Raw genomic sequence first — 22,965 nt, 5'->3', positions numbered from 1 at the left:
TGATTTCTAGCATTTGGTATTTAAAGGAAGCTGTCCGTCATTTAATGATAGGAGACTATCTAGATCCCTTTTCAAGGTGTCATTGGATGGCATATTCAAAAGTTCATTATTTCCCCCTTTTTTAAAGTAGTTCCTTTAACTGATCCTGAATCTCCCCATTTTTATTTTCAACGAATGATTCCATGTCCTAATACTGGGATGAAGGTTCAAAACTTTGCTCTATCCATATTTCCATACCAAACAAATTCTAGAACAGTTTCTCTCTGGAAACAGGATATGTTGGTTATAACTTTAAGTCTCATTTTCAGAATTTCTCTCTTTTTTATTGCATTTATTTGCCACCTTTTTCCTGAGAACTCAAGATGGCGTACGTGGCGATCACTATTAATTTGATCTTTACAGCATAATTTTGTGGTTGGTCATCCTGAGTGCAAAAGATAAGCTTTGTTATTAAGGTAATTAAATGGTCTATGTCCAAGTCCAATATTTTAATCTTACACTATACTGGCTCCCAAATTATAATTTTTAATGCTATAGAAGAGGAAAATTATTAAAGACAGAGGAAATAATCATATTAACTACTATTTATTGACAGACAATTCTGGCAAAATTATATTCATTGGGTTATGAAGACTTGAAAGTGACAAACCTAGCAACATAAGAACAACACACTGAAATAAAATCAAATTTATTTTACCTGTATTGAAGGGGAAAGTTGGCATCAGAGGGCCACTAAAAATCCATACAATAGCCCAAAGTTGTGCACTCCAAATCTAGACTAAAAGATATCTGGTGAAATGCTATAATGCAAACAGCAGGAAAGTACATACCGTGTGCATGTCATTCATATAAGTAAAATTGGTGTTGTTACATACGTAACTGTTTGGGTTACATCCAATCTATACCCTTCAATTCTTTTTTCTTGGTGACTCCATTGTCTGTTTATGGGTTGAAAAATCATTTCTCTCTTTTTTTTAACACCATAGTCAGAGACACAAAGTACAGGGACACAATCCACACCAATAATTAGATTAGATATTATTGTTTCTCTGCTTGTTTTGAAATGCGGCTTTGAAAATGCCCCTGAGGACATCTTTGGAACTTTCTGAATTGTTCATTTTCTTTGTGCAAATAGAAATTTATTTATTTATTTGTTTATTTGTTTGTTTACTTGCTTATTTACTTAGTCAAGTTTAAAACTGCCCAAGGAGCTGTGGTGGTGCAGTGGTTAGTATGCAGTATTGCAGGCTAATTCTGCTGATTTCCAGGAGTTCAATCCTGACCGGCTGAAGTTTGCATGAGCCTTCCATCCTTCCGAGGTAGGTAAAATGGGGACCCAGATTGTTGGGGGGCAATATGCTGACTCTGTAAAACCGCTTAGGGAAGCAGTATATAAGTCTAAGTGCTATTGTTATTGCTATTTCCCCACAGAGGGACCCTAGGAGGTATACAAATAAAATACTAAAACATAACAGCAATATTTAGCATTGAACAAGAGCCGTAGGTCAATGTTAAAATTAAAAGGTGGAGGAGGGCTTTCAGGGTGCTAACCATCCCCATGGCTGTATGCTCCTCTGGGAGTGCCAAGTATATACATACTGTATCTTATGTTTGTAAGCATGGCAAGGACAGTATAAAGGTAAAGTTTCCCCCGCACATGCGTGCTAGTCATTTCCAACTCTAGGGGCCGGTGCTCATCTCCGTTTCAAAGCCGAAGAGCCAGCGCTTGTCCGAGGACGTCTCCGTGGTCATGTGGCTGGCATGACTAGACGCCAAAGGCGCACGGAGCGCTGTTACCTTCCCACCGGAGTGGTCCCTATTTTTCTACTTGCATTTTTACGTGCTTTCAAACTGCTAGGTTGGCAGAAGCTGGGACGAGTATAAGGACAGTATAAGGGGTTCTCTAACTAAAATAGCGAAAGCATCATAATGGCATGATGGCAAAGATGAAAATGAGAGCAGAACTAAAGGTAAATGATTTTCACTGTAAAAGAATGGAGGTTACGGTTGTATGTGTACTGTACTGCTCAAAAGGCAATCGGCAACAGCTGGAGAAACTGCTTCATAAGCAGCAAACTGCTGTTCATTTTTGTTTCTTTGCATGTTACTCCAGCGATGTGAATATAAGATACAGAATTCTGCTTAGTTCTAACATCTAGTTCTCGAAGAGCTAGAATCTGATTGGTCACAGGACAAGCCTACTTCATGCTTTCAGATCTTTTTTTAAATTCCCTTCTCGTTTAAATTATGCAAATTTTGTCAGTGAAGATGCCAAGTTCACAGATACTTTGACTACTTTATCCTCAAAATGTCTTGCAAAGTTGTCATTGCAAGCCTCTAGTGGTTCTAATGTATTCTGTGACTGAGATGTGATTGTTCCTTCATTGATCTGAAGTTTTATTGAGCATCTTTCTGGTGATGTAATGAGAATGGAAAAACATGATGACTTTACTGCTGTCATTGTCTTAAAAAAATAAGGATGATCTTCTTCCAGTTACTCTTTACTCTGGTTGTTGTATGATTTATAACAATGCACAGTCTTTCAGTGTGATATAATGTAAATATGGCTGTTCAGCTATATCACAAACTCTTTAGATTACAGCTGCTTAATTCAGGAACTTCTATACAAGAAACAATTTATACTTTCTGCAATTTTTGGAGAGAGCAATGAGTTAGCAAGAATTCTTACTAATAATATATTAGATCTATCTGCATTTGCCCCAAATAGCTGGCTAGAACAAGTTGTAATATAACCAAACCAAAATGTCTTTGTTTTTCAAGGACATAAAGATATGCCAGGCTTATATAATTTTAAAGAGTGGTTCATAATTTCAGTCTGCCATGTATGGAAAAGTTTGATGTTGTATAGAATAGAATTTAAACTTATCTATAGATGATGGAATCCAAAAAAAAATATATCCCAGCCTTTATATTACATAGGTTCTCAATAGCACAATGTTGCACATTATATTTCAATATGTGTGTCAATGCTGCTAACATTGGATGTTCTTGGCTTTGACAACAGAAGGAAATGCAGCCATTTTTCTCTATTGCTTTTAGAGTTAGTTGATGCTGGGAGGCAGAATGTGGATGAGAGTCCAGCTAGTCATAACAATAATAACTCAGCTGTGGGAACCCAAGGTTATTGGGCCCAGAGTTAATAGAGTTTTGGCAGGTTGAAGAGCCAGGGAGAAAGCCTGTGCTTCAAGCTAATTGGGGAATGTGATTTATGACTGTTTATTGAAGGAGGGAATTGTGTTTTGTTACTTTGTATCCAGGGAAGGGAAATTTAGTTTTTGGTTTCGACTATGTTGTGCCGATACTTTGTTTCTTGAATAAAAGATTATTTAAGGTAAACAATGCCTCGAAGTTCTTTTGAAGAGTTTCATCTGTCGAAACCATGATAATGTGTATACGTTTGTATTGAAAATTTTAATTTTTATACAATGTATATAATATTTTATTGTACACTGCCCAGAGTCCTTCTTTCTAGGAGATGGGCAGCTCAAAAATATGTCAGTTTCGCTACTATGCAGTGATAGACTGCCATGAACTGTGGGGAGGGGGAATGAAAGATGGGATGCTTGGGAAAACAAAAGTAACTGCTGTATCTCCTCCAGATGCTGCCTCAAGGACACCCAGCTGGAAGAAGGAGGGAGCCACATACCAAACTGTGCTTGGACTGACCGTTATGAAAACTTCTTGCCTGAGCCTGATTGGTTACACTGGGGTGGGCAATGAGAGATAGTTAAGGGAGGGAAAAGTAGAAATTAGGGATATTGGCATGCGATTCTCAGTTCTGACTTTGCAATATTGCAATACACTTGACCTCTAATAAACTATACTTTCTCAATAAATGGAGCCAAGGATCATTTCTATTTAGAGCTTTAAGTTGTGGCAGGTCCAACAATGTGAAATATAAATAAATAAAAGTAAAACAGATATCCTCCCATTCCAGTACATTGGGAACTTTTATTATAATTTAAGACCTACAGTGTTAGAATACAAATTCTGTAAGTTAATCAAATAAAGTAAAATACTCATTCATGAAATCACTGCAGAGGAAAAATGGTAAAGAAATATAAAAGAAGATTATTTCTCTACATTCACAAATTTATTGAAAAAGCAATAGAAAATGTTATGGAAGAAAAAGGGTCCTTTTCTGAACTCTTGTGAGTGATCTGCTTAACTCCAAGGCAGGAGAAGAAAATGAACTGTTTCACTGCAACTTGCAGTGGTGGTAGTCATGTTGTAAATTACAGAAGCGTAACAAATGGTAGCATCCATCTTTCCTGATCCCACATACTGTAGTCTCTGATGACTAATGCCTCTCTCATTGGGTTATTTCTATTATTGGAAATCTTTAAGCAGCTTTAGGAACAGCCATTTTAAAACTACCATTGAACTATTTCACTGTACCTGACATTCACCCTCCGGGTGAGATTCAAGGTGCTGGTAATGACCTATAAAGCCCTACATGGCATGGGTCCGGATTACCTATGGCAGTACCTGCTGCCGGCATCAACTTCCCTCCATCCAGTGCGCTCCCACAGAGTGGGCCTCCTCAGGGTGCCTCCGATCAGAGAATGTCAATTGGTGGCCCCCAGGGGGAGGGCGTTCTCTGTGGGCGCACCAGACCTATGGAACCGCTTGCCGGTTGAGCTCCGGATGGCCCCCGACCTTCGCTCCTTCCGGCACGATTTAAAAACTTATTTATTTGAACAATCTGGCCTGGTCTGATGGGTTAGGGGTTGGATTTAGTTTTAACACAGTTTTATTATTGTATTATATTGGGCATAATTATTTAATCCTTTTTTAACTTCTTTTTTAACTTTTGTATTTATATTTTGATATTTATTGCCCTGTACACTGCCCTGAGTCCTTCGGGAGAAGGGCGGTATAAAAATTTAATAAATAATAATAATAATAATTTGAAGTACTTTCCTGCCGTAAGTCATTTTCAAGGATTCACCAACTGCATTACTGAAAAATGCATCCTTACTCTGCAATATGGCAGAGAAAGGATGAAAAATGAAAAAGAGCCAGGTGCAACGGCACTGACATGAACACACAACAGAGACCTATCTCAATTAACATAATCTTTCTGTTACATAAGGATAGATCTATACAGTTAAACTCTAACCATATTCTTTGCCTTCAGAATCACTGATGTTCCCTTAAATAATGATGAGTGCTGTGGAACAATTACAGTAAATCATTATAAAATATGTGTAAAAAGATTCAAATGTTTCTTCAGTGTTCACAGCTTTTAGCACAATTAAACTGGCGGGATGCAGTCATTTTCTGACACAGAAATGTTTACCTGCACAAAGGAAAATAATAGTGCATAAATGCTATTTTTGTTGAGTCTTGCTCTTTCCCTTAAAAATCTATTTCACACAGATTCTTTACACTTGTAGGTTTGTCACTGGAGTACAGAGAACCCTTATTTTGAATAACTGACAATGGGGAAAGAGAAGTCTCTAAAATGCAAGCATAATTATGATCAGCCCCTTATGTCAGAAGGACCTCAAGAAATGCTTACAAATAATTTATTGTATAATGTGATTTATAAAGATGTGTTTCACTGTACTTTGTAAAAAAAAAACTTCAGAAAGTGCCTGAAGAAATTATATTTTCTTCTTTATTTCATTTTCAAGAGTTGTTTTTTGATCAAAACTGTCCCCAAAAATGAAGCTTGCAGAATGGTTGTTTCTTGCAAGAACACACACTGCCAAATCTGTTAGCTGTAAACAGGCCTTAAAAGGATAAAAAGAGTCCTACCCATGGTCATTAATGCCCACCCAGTAGGACTATTGCTATGTGTTATACATGAGGCTGCCTTTGAAGAGTATCTGCAAACTTTAGCTGATGCAGAATACAGCAGCATAAGCAATTAGGTTATGTCTCTGGTAGAGCACAAGTTATACCTCTGTTGCGGGAGCTGGACTGATTACCATTTTGTTTCCGAGACCACTTAAAAGTGTTGGTGTGGACCTTTAAAGCCCTACATGACATGGGACCAGGTGATTTGAGGGATTGCCTTTCCCTGATTTCATTGGCCTGTCACACCACATCTAACAGAATTTTTCATTTTATTTATTAATTAAATGTATTCATCGCCCATCTCGCTGTGATGCAAAGTTATGGGTTCCATCATCTAGGGAGCTACATTTGGCAGGCTCAAGGAAGAGGACCTTTTCTGCTATGGCCACCACATTATGGAATCTCCTCCCCTCCCAAGTGAGGAGGGCTTCATCACTTCTAAACTCTCAAAGATCTTCAAGACCTGGTTATGGCAGCAGCCCTGGGGGCCCCAGGAGACAGGTGAATTAGCGAAGTGGCCCCATTACTATTAATATCCCTTCACATATAATGCTTGTTTTACTTGTTTTTGTAGCTTTTTAACATTTTAAATATTTGTTAGCAATTATTATTATTATTATTATTATTATTATTATTATTATTATTATTATTATTATTAATTAATTAATTAAACTTATATACCGCCCTTCTCCCGCAGGACCCAGGGTGGTTCACAAGGCAATTAAAACAACATCACAATACAAAAATTAATAACAATTAAAATAGATTAAATTATCCTTAATTAAAATCTAAAACCCCTATAACTCTGATTAAAACCCAATTACAATAAGTTAAAAAGTTAAAAAAAATCCTCAGTCCTGGCCGGAAAGCTCAAAGAGCCAGGTCTTCAGGTCCCGGCGGAACGAACGAAAATCAGGGGCAGTCCTAAGCTCTACGGGTAACTGGTTCCAGAGGGCAGGTGCGCCCACAGAGAAGACCCTCCCCCTGGGCGTTGCCCGCTGGCAATCCTTTGCCGGCGGCACCCTGAGAAGGCCCTCCCTGTGGGAGCGCACAGGATGAAGGGAACTTGATGCCGGCAGCAGGTGTTCCCTCAGATATCCCGGACCCAAACCATTTAGGGCTTTATAGGTCATCACCAGCACCTTGAATAATGATTTTGGGTATTTATTTAGTTTTGTTGTACACCGCAGAGTCACTTATGAGATGGACAATTATAAAAATTAGACAGGTAGGTAGATATGCATGACAATGCAATCTATGCTTAGTCAAAAGTACAGCCTACAACAGTGATGGCAAACCTTTTAGAGACCGAGTGCCCAAACCGCAACCCAAAACCCACTCATTTATTGCAAAGTGCCAGGGCCGCATCAGCATTGTGGTGCCCTCAGGGGGGGCATGGGGGTGTGGCCCACTGAGTGGTCATGGAAGACTGGGTGGGCATGCCTGGGGTAAGCATGGACACCTCGAAGTTGCTCAGGGGGGACACCTGTGGGGGCCCGGCAGGGTTGGGGGAGATCCAGGGTCTCTGGTGGGTGGGGCCATGGGCAGGAGGCCCAGCACAGATGGGGAGAGGCACGCAATCCTAGCTGGGACTGGGGGGCTATGGCACCAATGGGGAACCAGCTTTCCCTGCTCGGGGTGGCCTTTGGTTTGTTGGGTATGGGCATGCTCTACCACCTCTACTTGAGCTTGCTAGTTGGCCACTTCACCTCCTTTGTACTGGGTGGGGATGCTGTTCCATGTAGCAGTGGCGGCCTAATGGACCTGCACAAGCTGCTGGCAGCGGTGGCACGCATGCCCACAGAGAGGGCTCTGAGTGCTGCCTCTGGCACGCGTGCCATAGGCTCGCCACCACTGCCCTACAATGTTCAGTTTAACTACTCTGTAGTAAATGCACTTAGAAATGCAGCATAATAGACTTCATGAGGAAAACATTGTACAGTTGACTATATTCAATGATGCTTGAAAAAAATTCATAATCGATGGTAACCCTGAATATACAGCATCCTAGAAATACATACATTTCCTCTATCATATCAATAGAATTTCTTATCAATATAAATTCCTTTGGAATTTGTTTGAACAGTGATACAGCTATCTTTGCTAGAATAATAGTTTTGAAATAATTAACCAGCTTCAATTCATCAACCACAATAAATAATACACAAACTTATACACACACTTTATATGTAACATGCACACATACAAACACTTTGTTGCCTAAAAATCTGACAATGTGCTCAGAATGTTGCTTAGTAACATGTTCTTTTGCAATAAATAAGCACAAATAAGCATTTAATCCTAAGAGTCCTATTGGAATCACATGCTTCTGTAAAAATTTCCATGCATACCAATACTGTCAGAGACCCTTGACAATAATAAGTTATTAACTAATCAATGCCAGAATGAAGGTGGGTGAGTTGGTTAGATTTCCGATTTTCCAGTGCCAATATATAATGTAAAAACAGGATCCTGAAACTGGTACAGCACTATATTGGCATAATTATATACTTAAGTTTATGTTTAGCACAGATTTCTGCATATCATAATAATGCTTTTAATCTATTCTCTACCTAGATATTGATGTGATTTGGAAATATACATCCTGAATAAGAGCAATAAACATCTGTTACTTACATTTTGGAATCATCCCATAATGCACAATAGGGATTCAATGTGCCCTAGAAAAAATGGGAGAATATCCATTAAAATGTATCCTTTACTCAGAGATGTAACAAAAATATACATATTTTAACAGCAAAAACTCTTCGATCCTGAATAAAAATGAACAGTTCAGTTGTATGAAATATATATATATATATATATATATATATATATATATATATATATATATATATATATATATATATGTATGTATGTATGTATGTATGTATGTATGTATGTATGTATATATATGTATGTATGTATGTATGTATATATATATATATATATGTGTGTGTGTATATATATATATATGTATATATATATATGTATATATATATATATATATATATGTATATATGTATATATACATATATATATATGTATATATATATATATATATATATATATATATATATATATATATATATATATATATATATATATATATATATATATATATATATACACACACATGATATTCTAAATCAGACATGGATAGACTTCAAGCTTTCTGAGACTTGTTTAGAACTTCATGATCCACCAAAAACAAACAAATACAAAAAAAACCCCAAAAACAAATCATGCATTTTATATCAAAGAATTCTGAACTCTGAGATTTGAATGAGCATAAGAACTGGATAGAATTCCCAGCTCTGTGAATCCATTCACCATTATTCCAAGTTTCTCTTAATTTCAGAAGTTTAATTTGCATATGTTCACATACAATATAGTTTTGTTTTACTTTGTCTGAATAGTTAGGATCATAAATCCTTGCTGTGCCACTGCCATTCATCTAGAGACCTATCTTTTGCACATTGCTTCATAATTCACAAATGACCTTTTGACCAGTTGCCATGTTTCAACCGCATTGCCATTTTGAAGACTGTTTTCTTTTATATCCATTGACTATGTTGCTTCATATATTGTACTACAAACATATAATACTCAACGAAAACAACAGCTTCTGCTTCATCCTTTAAATGTTAAAGGTAGTGTTCATGGCCCTAAGGGATGTCTACTCGGGTTGGCATAGAGCAGGGGTGTCAAACTCAATTTCATTGAGGGCCGCATCAGCATTGCAGTTGCCCTCAGGGGGCCGGGTGGTATGGCCAGGGTGGGCATGGCCTACTGGGTGGGCGTGGCTAGAGTGCATATGGCCTACTGGGTGGGCGTGGCCAGCTCTACATCGTTCGCATCAAGGGTGCCTATGGGGGCCTGGGCAGGAGTGGGACAGGTCTGAGGGTCTCTGGGCCAGGGCCAAGGCAGCGGGGGCCATTCCCGCACTGTTTCCAGGATGGCTTCGTGGGCCGCATGAAACCACTTTGCGGGCCGGATTTGGCCCCCAGGCCTTGTGTTTGACATGTCTGGCATAGAGGAAGGCCTTTAGGATGGCTTTCTTTTGGATAGATAGGAGCAGCTTACTTAGTCACTGTTAAGAAATTAGCAAAAAAGCTCTTGGGAAGCAATGTATAAACAGCTTTATAGAGTGCTCCATTTATGGCTGCACTCCAGGTCAGTCTGATCTAGACTGCTGAAAATAAGTATGAAAACACCTCGCCACTCTTTATGCCCAATATACTCAAGTTGTATATATCTTTCCCCCCCCCCCATGCTTGCTCTGGATCAGCTACTCTGATAAATCAGCATACACATAGAAGCCAATAGACTTATTTTTAATAAGTTTTTTTATTAGATTATATGCAAACAAGACATGAACCCTAGCAGGTCATTCTGACAATAGATAAACAGAGAGTAAGACACTTAGAGATCTAAACTAGAAATGTACCTAACCAAACCTGACAGTGTAGCATGATTTTTCCCTTCTGTCACACTGCAAACTTTAAATATTAGCCTGCCCTATTGAGATAAGAATTATTTTTTTTAAAAAAAAACACACAACCTAAACTGGAAAAAAAGAAATCATCTTCCTGGGTCTAGGAAGATCCAATTACATATCGTCCTTTTCAACGAATGTATAAAGCTTTCTGGATTAAAATTTGGTGGAATATGCAAAAGATATTTAAGAAAAGGATAAAGTTTTCTCTGCAATTGTTTTTATTGGGTATTATTACAGATACTACTGTTATAGATACTAAGTTGATGTTGAATTTAATTATGGCAGCAAGACTTTTAGTAGCGCAATATTGGAAGAAGGAAGAACTACCGACTATAGAAGAGTGGACTTTAAAAGTTTCTAACTTGGCGGAAATGGCAAAGATTTCAGCGTATTTGAAAGACCAATCGCAACAGAGATACATTGTGGAATGGAGGAGATGGATTGAATATATTCAGAATAAATATGGGACTAAAAAGTTTCATTTAGCATTTGAATAAGTAGTGTATAACTAGTTAGTAGTTATTTTATTAATATTTTGACGATGGAGAGTTAAAGTGCGACAGAATTTAATTTTTTATTGTTATTAGCATATTTTAGATTATGCTTGTTTGTATTTTTATACCCTGTATTCAGCTCTGGGAAGTCGGGGAGGGGGGAGGGTAGGGTAGGGAGGGATTGGGGAGAGGGGAGGGGGAGGAGGGGTTTTTTTTGTATTCAAAAATGTATTGTAAAACTTTTCAATAAAAAAAAAATAGAAATGTACCTAACCAAACCTGACAGTGTAGCATGATTTTTCCCTTCTGTCACACTGCAAACTTTAAATATTAGCCTGCCCTATTGAGATAAGAATTGTGTTTTTTTCAATAAAAAAATAATAGAAATGTACCTAACCAAACCTGACAGTGTAGCATGATTTTTCCCTTCTGTCACACTGCAAACTTTAAATATTAGCCTGCCCTATTGAGATAAGAATTGTGTTTTTTTTTAAAAAAAAACCTAAACTGGAAAAAAAGAAATCATCTTCCTGGGTTTAAGAAGATCCATTTACATATTGTCCTTTTCAACGAATGTATATAGTTAAAATACATTCCCCAATTATATGCACAAACGGGTGTATACGCCATCCATTAACTCATAAAATATCTGAAATTGTATATGTTGTGGCCAGAGCTGAAATTGGGTATGTGTGTAAAATATTCAACAGAAGATTGGCATGATCATTTTTGATGATGCTCTCGTGTATTTAAGAAGAAATTATTAGGACGTTCCAATGTCTCTTTCAGTAGCGTGCTAGGATGTTGCTACTTTGAATCTTATTTAAGGTGGTATTAAGGCAAGCTATTATAGCTATGTCTTCCATTTACAATAGAAAGAATCATGTCCGATTCTTGGAGACTACCTGGACAGGTCCCTGAAGTTTTCTTAGCAAAGTTTTTCAGAAGTGGTGTCCCATTGTTTGCTTCCTAGGGCTGAGAGAAAGTGACTGGCTCACGGCCACCCAGCTGGCTTTGTGCCTAAGGTGGGACTAGAACTCACACTCTTCCTGTTTCTAGCCTGAACCCTTAACCACAATGCCAAACTTGCTCCAGAAAGATGATAATGTCGCCAATTTTATATTTGTAGAAGTTAATATTATCAAGCATCTATTCGAGAATTCCTGCTAGTGTATTATGAGATAAAGTAAGATTAGCCCTATGTTACTTTTTAAAAAGTATAACAGTAAAAATTAGTGCGGCGTTAAGCAAAAACGAGGAGCATCTTACTTAGAGAGGTAAATGGTATATTTATCAAACAAATAATTATCTGTCTATCTATCTATCTATCTATCTATCTATCTATCTATCTATCTATCTATCTATCAAATTTATAAAATTGATTGGCTGCCCAGCTTACCATAGGGTATCTCTGGGCAACTTACAGTTGCATACAAGCTGAAACATGAAAAGTTAAAACAAACATTAAAACCAAAGACACATGGGGAGGGTGAGGTAGGTGGGATCTGTTATTACCCAGTCAATCACCTCCATTGCACTCTTTCTCCACTGGAACAGAGCCATGTTTTAGGGCCCTATGAAAAAATAGGAGGGTGGGGGCCAACCTCACATTGGAGGGAAAGATGTTCCAGAGGGCAGGAGCAACAGCATAGAAGATCTTCTTCCTGGACCCCGCCATCCAGAATAATAGGGCTGATGGGATCCACAGCATGCCTCTCCTGGCATGAGCCAATCCCAGTGTGGTGAGATGGTCCCTCAAGTAACCTGGGCACATGCCATGAAAGACTTTAAAGGTGATCACCAATGCCTTGAATTGCACCCAGAAGCAGACTGGTAACCAATGCAGCTTCAGGAGCTGTGGTGTTACAGGGGCCATTCTTGCCCCCCCCCCAAATGATACTGGATGTTCAGAAAAAATACCACGATGTGATATTTTTTCTGAAATAAAAACAGTGTATATTTAAAAAAACCCTGGCTGATAGTTTGAATCACTGTACAGTGAGCTCTTGATAGAAATATGAAATTATGTTGCAGCATGATTAACTATCCCCTTTTAATTCTGATTTCAAGTCCAGCTTTGGTGAGAAATTGTCAAGGACATCCTAGTAATAAGTGCAAAAATCAATCACCAGGAACTATGCAATTTTGTAAAGCAAAATTCTTCACTTCGATGTCTTCTTTTTGGAAGAATAGATGTGTCAAAATTGTTGAGCCATCCTGAAAGGTAGGTGCTCTTCAAAGAAAGCTCACAGGTTTGACATTCACACTATGACACACAACCTTACACACAGATACCCCTTGCTTCAGGTCTTTGCTTTTTCCACTTAAACAAGATTCTCGCTAAAACAATGACTTTGAAAATATCTTAAGCTCGATATTTATATGATCATAACTATCACATTAAACCACATAAAATAGATTTAACTCACATACGATGGAGCACAGTTATTAGCACAATATGAGAAAAGAAATATTTGAATAAAAGTTCAGGATTTTACTTCTTTCTTAGTGAATAAATTAAATAATTAAACGATTAAATTGGTAACATTAACTTCTGTACTTTGTGAGCCATTAATGTACAATGTTCAAGGTCTACAGCTGAAGCAAAATTGTCGTCACCTGATTAAAATTAACTACAGAGTTCAAAGATAAAGTAATTACAACAATTACTATCGTGTCTTAAATTTAGGTGAATTGTTGTAGAGGAAAAATAATTAAAAAACCCCCCATTAAATTAGCACATTGAGAAAAAAAGATGCTGATTAATTAGATAGATAGTTAGATAGATAGATAGATAGATAGATAGATAGATAGATAGATAGATAGATAGATAGATAGTCAGTCTCATTTTAACAGTTCTATTAAACCCTCTTACATAAACAAGGCAAGATCTGAATGCAAACAGCTACACAGTCTATTCTTAATGGAATGCTAACACTATTCTCAATGCATTTTCCCTTTTATGTTGGTGGACCTTTGGAGGGCTTCTGGAGTTGTTTGCCTAAATAACTCTCTTCCCTTTCAGATTTTAAATCTCAGGTTATCAAATATAAAACCAGCCAAAAGAAAAAAAAACACTTCCTCTAAGATATTATTGATAAGGTTGCTACTGCCCTTCTGTATTGTCAGCACTTCCAGTCCTTCAGCTAACACGGTAGTTATTAATATTGCAAACAAGTGGACGAAGTCAAGCGTCAATTAATGCCTTTCATCTTGTGCGGCCAGAATGAAACTGACAAACATTTTCAAGGTGTGACAAAAAGCCGTACGCTATGTCACTGCATTTCTGAAAAAAGGCAATAAAAAGGGGGGAATGAAAAAGGACTGTTAGAGGTCATTCTCAAGTCCATTTAACTTTCCCCTGGCTTGGTGATACTATGCCATTGTTCTACAAATGGTCCCAGTAATGATATATAGTTTAGAGACAATATTTGGATTGCTTATTGTTCTATTCCAGCATGAGGACCAAAATACATGCAGTTCTTGTCTTATAGCCACAAATGAATCCAAAATTTCTGTTGCTAAGCAAGACAGTTGTTAAGTAAGTTTTGCCCCATTTTACAACCTTTTTTGTCACAGTTGTTAAGTAAATCACTGCAGTTGTTAAGTTAGTAACATAGTTGTTAAGTAAATCTGGCTTTGCTTGTCAGAAGGCTGCAAAAGACGATTACATGACCCGGGATACTGCAGCTATCATAAATATAAGTCAGTTTCCAAGCATCCGATATTTGATCACGTTACCATGGGGATGCTGCAATGGCTATAAGTGTGAAAAATGACCATAATTTGTTAGGAGCCGTGGTGGCGCAGTGGTTAGAATGCAGTATTGCAAGCAAACTCTGTCTATATCCTGGAGTTTGATCTTGAGCTCAAGGTTAACTCAGCCTTGTATCCTTCTGAGGTCGGTAAAATGAGGACCCAGATAACTGGGGGCAATATGCTGACCTTGTAAACTGCCCAGAAAGTGGTGTAAAGCACCATGGAGCAAAATATAAGTTTAAGTGCTATTGCTATAAGTCACTTTTTTTCAGTGCCGTTATGCCTTTGAACTGTCACTAAAAAAAAATGTTGTAACTTGAGGACGACCTGTAATTACAACCTCCATTCCTAGTTACCGTTTTTTCAAGTGACTTTTTTGGCCCTTCAAGTTATGCAATCTCAAGAGACAAAAAAGCAGCAGAAATTTTCCTCAGTGTTGTGAGAGAGAATAACAGACTCCTGAAGGCTTATCAGAATTTCTGACATAATTAAGATAGGCTTATTTTGAGTTTCTTTCTCGTGATATCCACTTTTCTCAGAATTAAATAGTCTTTTCCCCTTTGCCATTCCCTTTCCAAGGCAAGATCTACATTTTTTTTCACTCTTCATATTGATCTGTTCATATTTCAGGATACAGCCCAATGAAAAGTTAATTTTATGAACCATTTATTTCAGTGGGGCAGTTGGCCATGTATTGAAATTCCACCCATTCCAATTAATCAACGCTAAAAATCACTAAACCACCTGCCATATAACATACAAGACTTAACAACTGTCTATATAAGAAAGACAAAAAGTCTGGATAGTGGATGTGGCAGTATCTGGAGGCAGCAGAGGAGAAAAGAAAGAACTGGAGAAAATGACAAAATACAAAGACATGAAAATACAAGTAGAACAACTGTGGCAAAAGTAAGCAAAGATAGTATCAACACTAATATGTGCCATGGCTGCAATAACTAAATATCTGGAGAATCATTTGAACATCAATAGTATTGATAAAGTCTCCGTCAGTCAATTGCAAAAGGCAAGTTTACTTGGAACAGCTTACATCCTGTGACAAAACCTTTTACACTATCAAATAACAACATTTGCCTATCCCAGGTCTTTGGGAAGGACTTAATAAGTAGGAAAAAATGCCAAATCCAGTGTAAAGATCTGCTGGCTGTACTATACTATACTGGTTGTACTACACTACCTATACTAATATAAGCTGTCTACTAGCAGCAGCATTTTTATATCTGCATAACTTTTTCTGTGATTCCCCAAGTCACATTCCTCCCAGGATGGATTCCCCCCTGCTTTTCATTCTGTTCCTTCTAAGATGACTATCAGAGAAGCTTAGGACTGTTCTACTACTTTCACATTAATTACCAATAGCAAAACTCAAACCTAAAACTGCTATGTTTTAGGTATCATCTTTAAAGTCATGAATGAATTTCCTTTCATACCTCCATAAGATGATTGTTATTATGGGGTTCCGCATATATTCCTGGATTCTGCAGCCAGTCTTCCGTATGTAATGTTTGCTGGAGTATAGATAGTCCTCGACTTACAAACACAATTGAGCCCCAAACTTCTATTGCAAAGCAAAACATCTTGCCCCTTTTACGATCTTTCTTGCCGCAGCTATTAAGTGAATCATTGCACCTGATACATTAACATGGTTGTTAAGTGAGTCTGGTTTCCCCTTTGACTTTGCTTGTCAGAAGGTTGCAAAAGGTGACCACATGACCCCGGGACACTGCAACCATCGTAAATATGAACCAGTTGCCAATTGTCTGAATTTTGTTCATGTGACCATGGGGATGCTGCAATGGTCATAAATGAGAAAAAGAGTGATAAGTTACTTTTTTCAGTGCTGTTCTAACTGCTGAACAGTCACTATATGAACTATTGTAAGTTGAGGACTAACTGTAGTATATTTAACTCTGTACCACAGAGCTTCTGGCATTGGGTAGTTTAAAGATTTTAATAAATGAAATAAAAATTAAATAAATACACAATTTTGGAGGTATTGTTTATAGAGTTTATAAAGAACAGTTTAATAATACATGGGAACTACTTAGGCATTCAGTGATATGGAAATCGTCATGCTTTTGAATCTAAAATAAGATGAATTTGTCATTCTACAGTGAGTCCTTTCTGTTCACACTGTATATATATTGCTTCTAATTACATAAAAGTAACCCCCAACTACAAAATCAGTGAAAACAAACAAACATGTGAGCTAAAATTGACTCGGGTTGAAATTGTTCTTTATATTCTCTGTTTAAAATCTTCAGCCAATTGGAAAATAAGCAGAAATACTTACGTTTGCCAAGTGTGCTAATTCTATCTCTAGAAAGGAATCTGATGTTCTGGGTTCAGGCCGTATGGTGACTACAATGATTTTGGAGTTGATAACTGTATAATTTCTGGAAAAAGAACAATTAAAAACACAACAGTCACTAAAACTACAATTTATGCAAAGAGAAATTGTGGTTTCTTTAAATAATGGCTAGCAAGAAGGGAATTTAAATCAATTTCCCTCCACAGAATTTATAAAAATGTGGTCAAATATGTTCAGGATATCCTGCTGATACAAGTGCCTTTTACTAAGTACAATTTATTGATTAAAAAAAATAGATTCACAACATAAATATTCACAGGCCTATAAACTCATTAATCTTCTGGCAAACCTGAGATTTGTGTTAGACAAAGCACATTTTTTTCGTAAAGCTCTGATATGGCCATTTTGCTGAAGACATACTGAAAAACATTCATAAGAATGGCAGCAATGAGAATTTCCTCAAAATCAACTCTGTTTTTCATCAATAACACAAGGGACTTAAATGTAATTTTGTGCCATTTACAAGTTACTTCGGTGTTAAAAAAACAAAGTAGCAGTCTGTTCACACTATGCTTGTGATCTCAGTTCTGTCCTCTAAGATTCCTAAGTTGACTTGACCTAATAATGGTCATGAAATTGCTGGTATTTTTATTTCACTGTTTTCTTTTTATTGTTTTTATGTGTTGTTAGCCACCAAGAATCACCTTTGAAAGATGGGAAGCCATATAAGTTGATTAAATACATTTCCAAAACCAGAATCAAGGCATGCGATTCCAGTATGGATTAAAAATGATGTACTGGGCATGAGGACTGGAGTAAAAAAAAATAAATCAGGATGCCTTTTATAAATACATCAGCTCCTCTGCCAAATTCCTAAGTGTATGAATTATATCTTCTTCTATGTGCAGGCTATTCAATAAATTATCAGTGTGTACCTTATGAAATTGAACTACGTTGTGATAAAGTCAATGGCTACTTTCCGTATCACAATGTGATTTTTAGAAGCAACATTCTACTTTAGCTGTCATTGTACAGTTAAACTGGACAGTTTCTTTTCAGCTGGAAAATATAGCTCAGGCTCCTGAGCTTCCAGAAAGCTACCCATGGTTAGTTAATGCAGTGTTTTCATGAGAAAAAGCGAAATGAACTTTCCCCCCCTCCCTTGTATATATTTCAACTTAAATGTGAAGCTTGGATAATTAAGAATAAACATTTTGCCTCACGGAAGGTTTGTGTTTCCATTCCTAAACTTAATGGCATCTGAAAATCCCACTGTGAAATGAAATTCACCTGCTGAAGTGTTTCTGTAGCCTTCTAAGTATTAATCAAGGTTCAGTCTTGCCTTTTATTTTTTATTTTTTGGAGATGACCTAAGGTCGGCTAGGTGCTGCCACCTGCTGGGTTTTTTATTTTATTTTTATGAAGTACTAAACCTATATCTTTTTCTACTGTGTGGAAATTGTCTTACAAAGTACCTCAGCGATAATAAATACCCAATAGCGTATTGAAATCCTGCACATACAGATTTCTTATTATATATTGTGCAAGATATAAAACTGTCCAATTAAGCTTTAAAGTTTCTATTACATTTTTTCCAATTCAGTAAATGAACGAATTATGCGTTATATGAAGTCTTATAACTGAATAATCACAACCTCTTTGGATTTAATATCCATACAGATATAATTTTTATATACAAAATTAGTATTGTCTGCTTTTAAACAAAATTTGTTATTTTTTTTCTGGAAGTGATTTTGTTTAATGAGCCCCCGTTTAGTGTTTGTGGGTTTGTGAAATGTCTCAAAATGCTTCTGGCATGAAAGGGCATCAAACAGGAAATAAATCTAGAATGACTGTGAAAACAAAATCTAGGACATTAGTAATGCATTGACAACAACATTTATGCTATGTCACACTATTGTTCAACTCTCTGATAAATTAGTCTTATTGGCAAAAACACACAGAGGTGTGATGATGGACTCTTTCCTGGTCAAACAGGACACTTTTTAAGAAGGAATAATATTGTGATTATTTATGCAGGAAAATAACTAAACTCAGTGTGTATTTTTCTTAAGGGAAATGAAGGGCATAGGTTATATTTAGGTAAGGAATACATTAAGACATATACCATGTGATGTTTAATTTTTTTCTTGAAATATTAAAAAATACAATTTATTTATCAAATGCTTATTAAAACAAAACTCACATTTTTTAAAAAAAAATAAACATTGTTGGTAATACAAATGAAGACAGATCAAAATGTAGGATCAGAAAATGAAGGTATGTATAAAAATACATGTATGATCAGAAAATGAAGATATGTAGAAAAAATCTAAAGACACCCAGGTAAAAAGGTTTTTATATGATGCCAATAAGGCAATAAAGATGACAACAATAGAAGAGCATATTTGTAGCTCAACTGTTTCATTATCAAAGTAAATAACATCATCTGCAATAAAACAGTCAAGCTCAGAGAGCACCAAGGACCCCACAACCTGACAGAAGAGAAACCTTGGGGAGGGGAGGGTACATGATATTCCGTAGCTAGGTTGCAACTGCTAAAACAAAACCTTTTTTGTTGTTGTTGTTGCTGTAACCAGCTTCACTTTAGAAGTGGATGGCATTCGCAAAACAACACCAGCTAAAGTTCTTAACATGCACAGGAAGAGCGATGAAAGAAAATTTTCCTTCAGCCATCTAGTTTTTACATTAACATAGCAGGATATGTTTTCCTGTGTGATGAGGGTACATCTCATCTTTCTTTGTGGCACAAAAATCAGTGTATTACATGCCTGCGTATTGAAGAGAGATGGCACCTGACCCTATGCTGCCAATACTTGCATGTGCAGAAAAGGTTTTCCACATGGAAACTGTACAATTTGATCAAGCTGCCACTGGGTTCCCAAAGTATGTTATTAATCAGACAATTATACTGAAAAATCCCACAAACTGAGAATAAGGTTTATGAACATCTGACTTTCTCTGCATAAAAGAATCAAACTATAAACACGGTGGGATAAGGATTGCTTTATACGTATCAAAACTAACAAATTTAAAAAGTTAAATTTTCAGAACACATAGATTTTGTATATGTCAGAAGAGACCATCTTTTGACAAAAAATATTTGACATACAGTTCTGAAAATTTAACTGATGTAACTAATTAATTAAAATCATATTATTTACCTGATATCTAATTACCATTAATTAAATGAACATTTAACAAGCACTTATTTGGAAGGCAAAACATGCATCAAACCAACTTTGGGTTTGGTAAGAAGTAGAGAGTGAATCTGAGAAAATACTCCCATTTATACAAAATGTTCAAATGCTCCTGGAATCATGGAGTAAACTTTAGGTTTTAAACAATTTTGTTTTACATTTCCTTTTATTACAATTACATCTTTTTGATGAGACTTAGCAGGATATATGAGGGGTTTACGGAAATTTTCCATTCAGAAGACCCACTTGACTTCAGCAAGGCAATTAAATCACCACATCACACCCCAAGAGCTAAAATAGTTATGCTGTTGATAGAATTAGCTATTCCCTTCATAAGCAAACTTCTTTGTTAAGTGTTCGTTAGTTATTAGTAATGCAGTACTAGAAAGATAAAACCCATGGGAGGATTAATGGGCAAATAAAGATCTTTTAATCCCTTTTCACTGTCCAAAACTGTTTTTAAAAAAAATCCCCCAAAGCCTGATTGAGAGGAAAACATATTGTTTCCTGCTCCTAAGAGACTTTTTGACAGCTGGGGAAGAGTGAAACAGTCTACGGCTGTCTATCAATTTTCCTCACTGGTGTTTTTCTCACTCTGCATATGTAGTATCTTGTCCCATACAAAGCTGTTGATGTGAAGACTTCACCAGAGGGAGCAGAAAGAAAAGATACAAAGCTGCAATTAAGTACCTACTCTTACTTCTTCCTGGGTACATAAAAGGCTTCCTGGATATCATCTTGTTTTTCATTCTTCTCTGATTTCATTTATGTTTCTACTTGACAGTTGAAGCACTGTAATACAGACTGAGCAAAAACTGCCTTGTCAGTCTCTGAACAAATCCCCTTTTGCTTTCTATGGAACATTTTTGTATGTGTGATAAATGTCTAATAGCCATTGGTTGCAGGGGTTTTTTTCCCCTCCAAGTTAAGAGGCTTGACTTTTCATTTATACCTACTCAGCGGTGCCTAAATCTTGACATATCTTATTGTGCCAATTATGATAAAGCACCAAGAAAGGGGCAGTATTATTTACCAAGAGTAGGTTTCCCCCACCCCCAACCCACATGCTTAGGACATCAAGTAGCATTTGTATTAAATAAATGTATGGAGTTGAGATATATCTATATCTTACCTAGTAATGGTGTCATCTGTCTTTTTATTTTTATTTTTATTTTATTATCTAGTCAGTATTAAAGCACTTACATTACACAGATGAAAGCATGTCTGCATCTATAAATAAGCACAGCCCATCTGCAATTAAGACACTATGCCTTAACACTTTCAAAGCTAATACTTATGCTTTAATTTCAGCTGACAGATTGAAACAGTGGAATTTACAAAAAAAACACCACTATGAGCTGTTCTAAAGTTCTCCCTTGCTTTTTTTTGTCTTTCATACACATACAGACACATTATCTCTTCCTTCCTAATTCTTAACCATTCTTCTTTGCAATGGAGGAAAACCCTGACCATCCCTGTCTCCTTCCTCATTGCTTGTATTGAGCTAAAGGAAGTAATTTGGCTCACTCATGAGGTGTATCTCCTCTTCCTATTACAAGCTTCTGCCTTTTCCCACTGCTATCTTAACTCTGGGTGACTCCTCCAGCTAGATCAGCAGGCAACCTTGTGTGATCCAAGTGACTTGGACATCAAATACCAAAAATCCTTGCCGGTCTGGCTAATGATAAGGGATTACAGAAATTAAAGAGACACAGAAAATATCAAGTTGCCTGATTCTATTCTAGATGTTCCAATGCTCTTGCCTCACCCTTATATACCCTTTAATGCTGTTGCCAGACCTAGGAATGATGTTGCTAAACAAAACTGGAGAATATTTTCTTGTGTTCTGCTATTGGAGGTTAATGGGAAAACCAAGAAAAGCAAATGACACACTTGATGTAGAACCCAAACCAGGTTAGTTGTTCCTTCTTTAGACAAAAATAAGAAAGGAAGTCTTATATTGCATTTCTGCCTGCTTTCTACAGCACACATCTTAGAGACACACTCCATTTGAACTGCCTCTTAGAGTTATCACTTACCTTAAGGTAGGCAAAATAAGCTCTAAATTTTTGTACAGTACTGCTCCAAGTACAAACACAGTGGATTCATCTAGTTCTAAAATCAAAGGAAGAAAGAAGACAATATGTAGATGAAATTTGATGCTTTTTCAATCATCTCCAACTTTGTCATTATACACACACACACACACACACACACACAAACACACACACACACCAACAGTATGTTATCATTATAGAAAACTTTGTTTAAAGAAAACCAACATTGCAATTGTAATATATTCTAGTGCAGGGCTTTTCAACCTTTTCACCCATTGTACCACTTTTAGGATATGGCAATATCCGAGTACCACCAGTTACCTAGCAAGGTGTCAAAAGCTTGATGACCAAAAAAAAAAAGGTAAAAAAGTGATGAAGTACAGGTAGTCCTCAACTTACAATAGTTTGCTTAGTGACTGTTCGAAGTTACAATGGCACTGAAAAAAGTGGCCCCAAGCCACAGCCGAGCAAGACACCTGCCTGCCCACCCGGCAGTGCTTTTCCTCCTGTCCGAGGTTTTCATTGTTGTGAGCATTTCTGTTGAGGATTGGCAGCAGGGGTGGAGTGGAGGGTGGTGGTTTTTATTGCCCCCATCTGCTGAGTGGTTGCAGCAGGTTTTGGTCACTTCACATGACCCTGGAACACTGCAACCATCATAAATATGAATCAGTTGCCAAGCATCTGAATGTAAATCACAAGACCCTGGAGATGCTGCAACATTCCAGCTGATTGGTGCTTCTTCTGGGCTCAGGAGAAGCGCCAGGATCACTGTCAAGCT

At 36.9% G+C, this 22,965-nt stretch overlaps 1 protein-coding gene across 1 annotated transcript in view; it reads right to left on the bottom strand.

Annotated features, from left to right (window-relative positions):
- Nucleotides 1-22,965, bottom strand: part of ADGRB3 (adhesion G protein-coupled receptor B3) — a gene marked incomplete at both ends in the record, with an annotated part of 531,496 nt that overhangs the window by 237,682 nt on the left and 270,849 nt on the right. Inside the window, 3 exons of the mRNA XM_081313695.1 lie at nucleotides 8,464-8,507; nucleotides 16,892-16,994; nucleotides 22,170-22,245. Of these exons, the coding sequence (XP_081169821.1) occupies nucleotides 8,464-8,507; nucleotides 16,892-16,994; nucleotides 22,170-22,245 (223 nt within the window). The remainder of the gene's footprint in view (nucleotides 1-8,463; nucleotides 8,508-16,891; nucleotides 16,995-22,169; nucleotides 22,246-22,965) is intronic.

This window comes from Vipera berus (genome assembly GCF_964194415.1).
Source record: "Vipera berus genome assembly, chromosome: 1".
Lineage (NCBI taxonomy): Eukaryota > Metazoa > Chordata > Lepidosauria > Squamata > Viperidae > Vipera > Vipera berus.
This window is presented reverse-complemented; position numbering and strand designations above follow the sequence as displayed.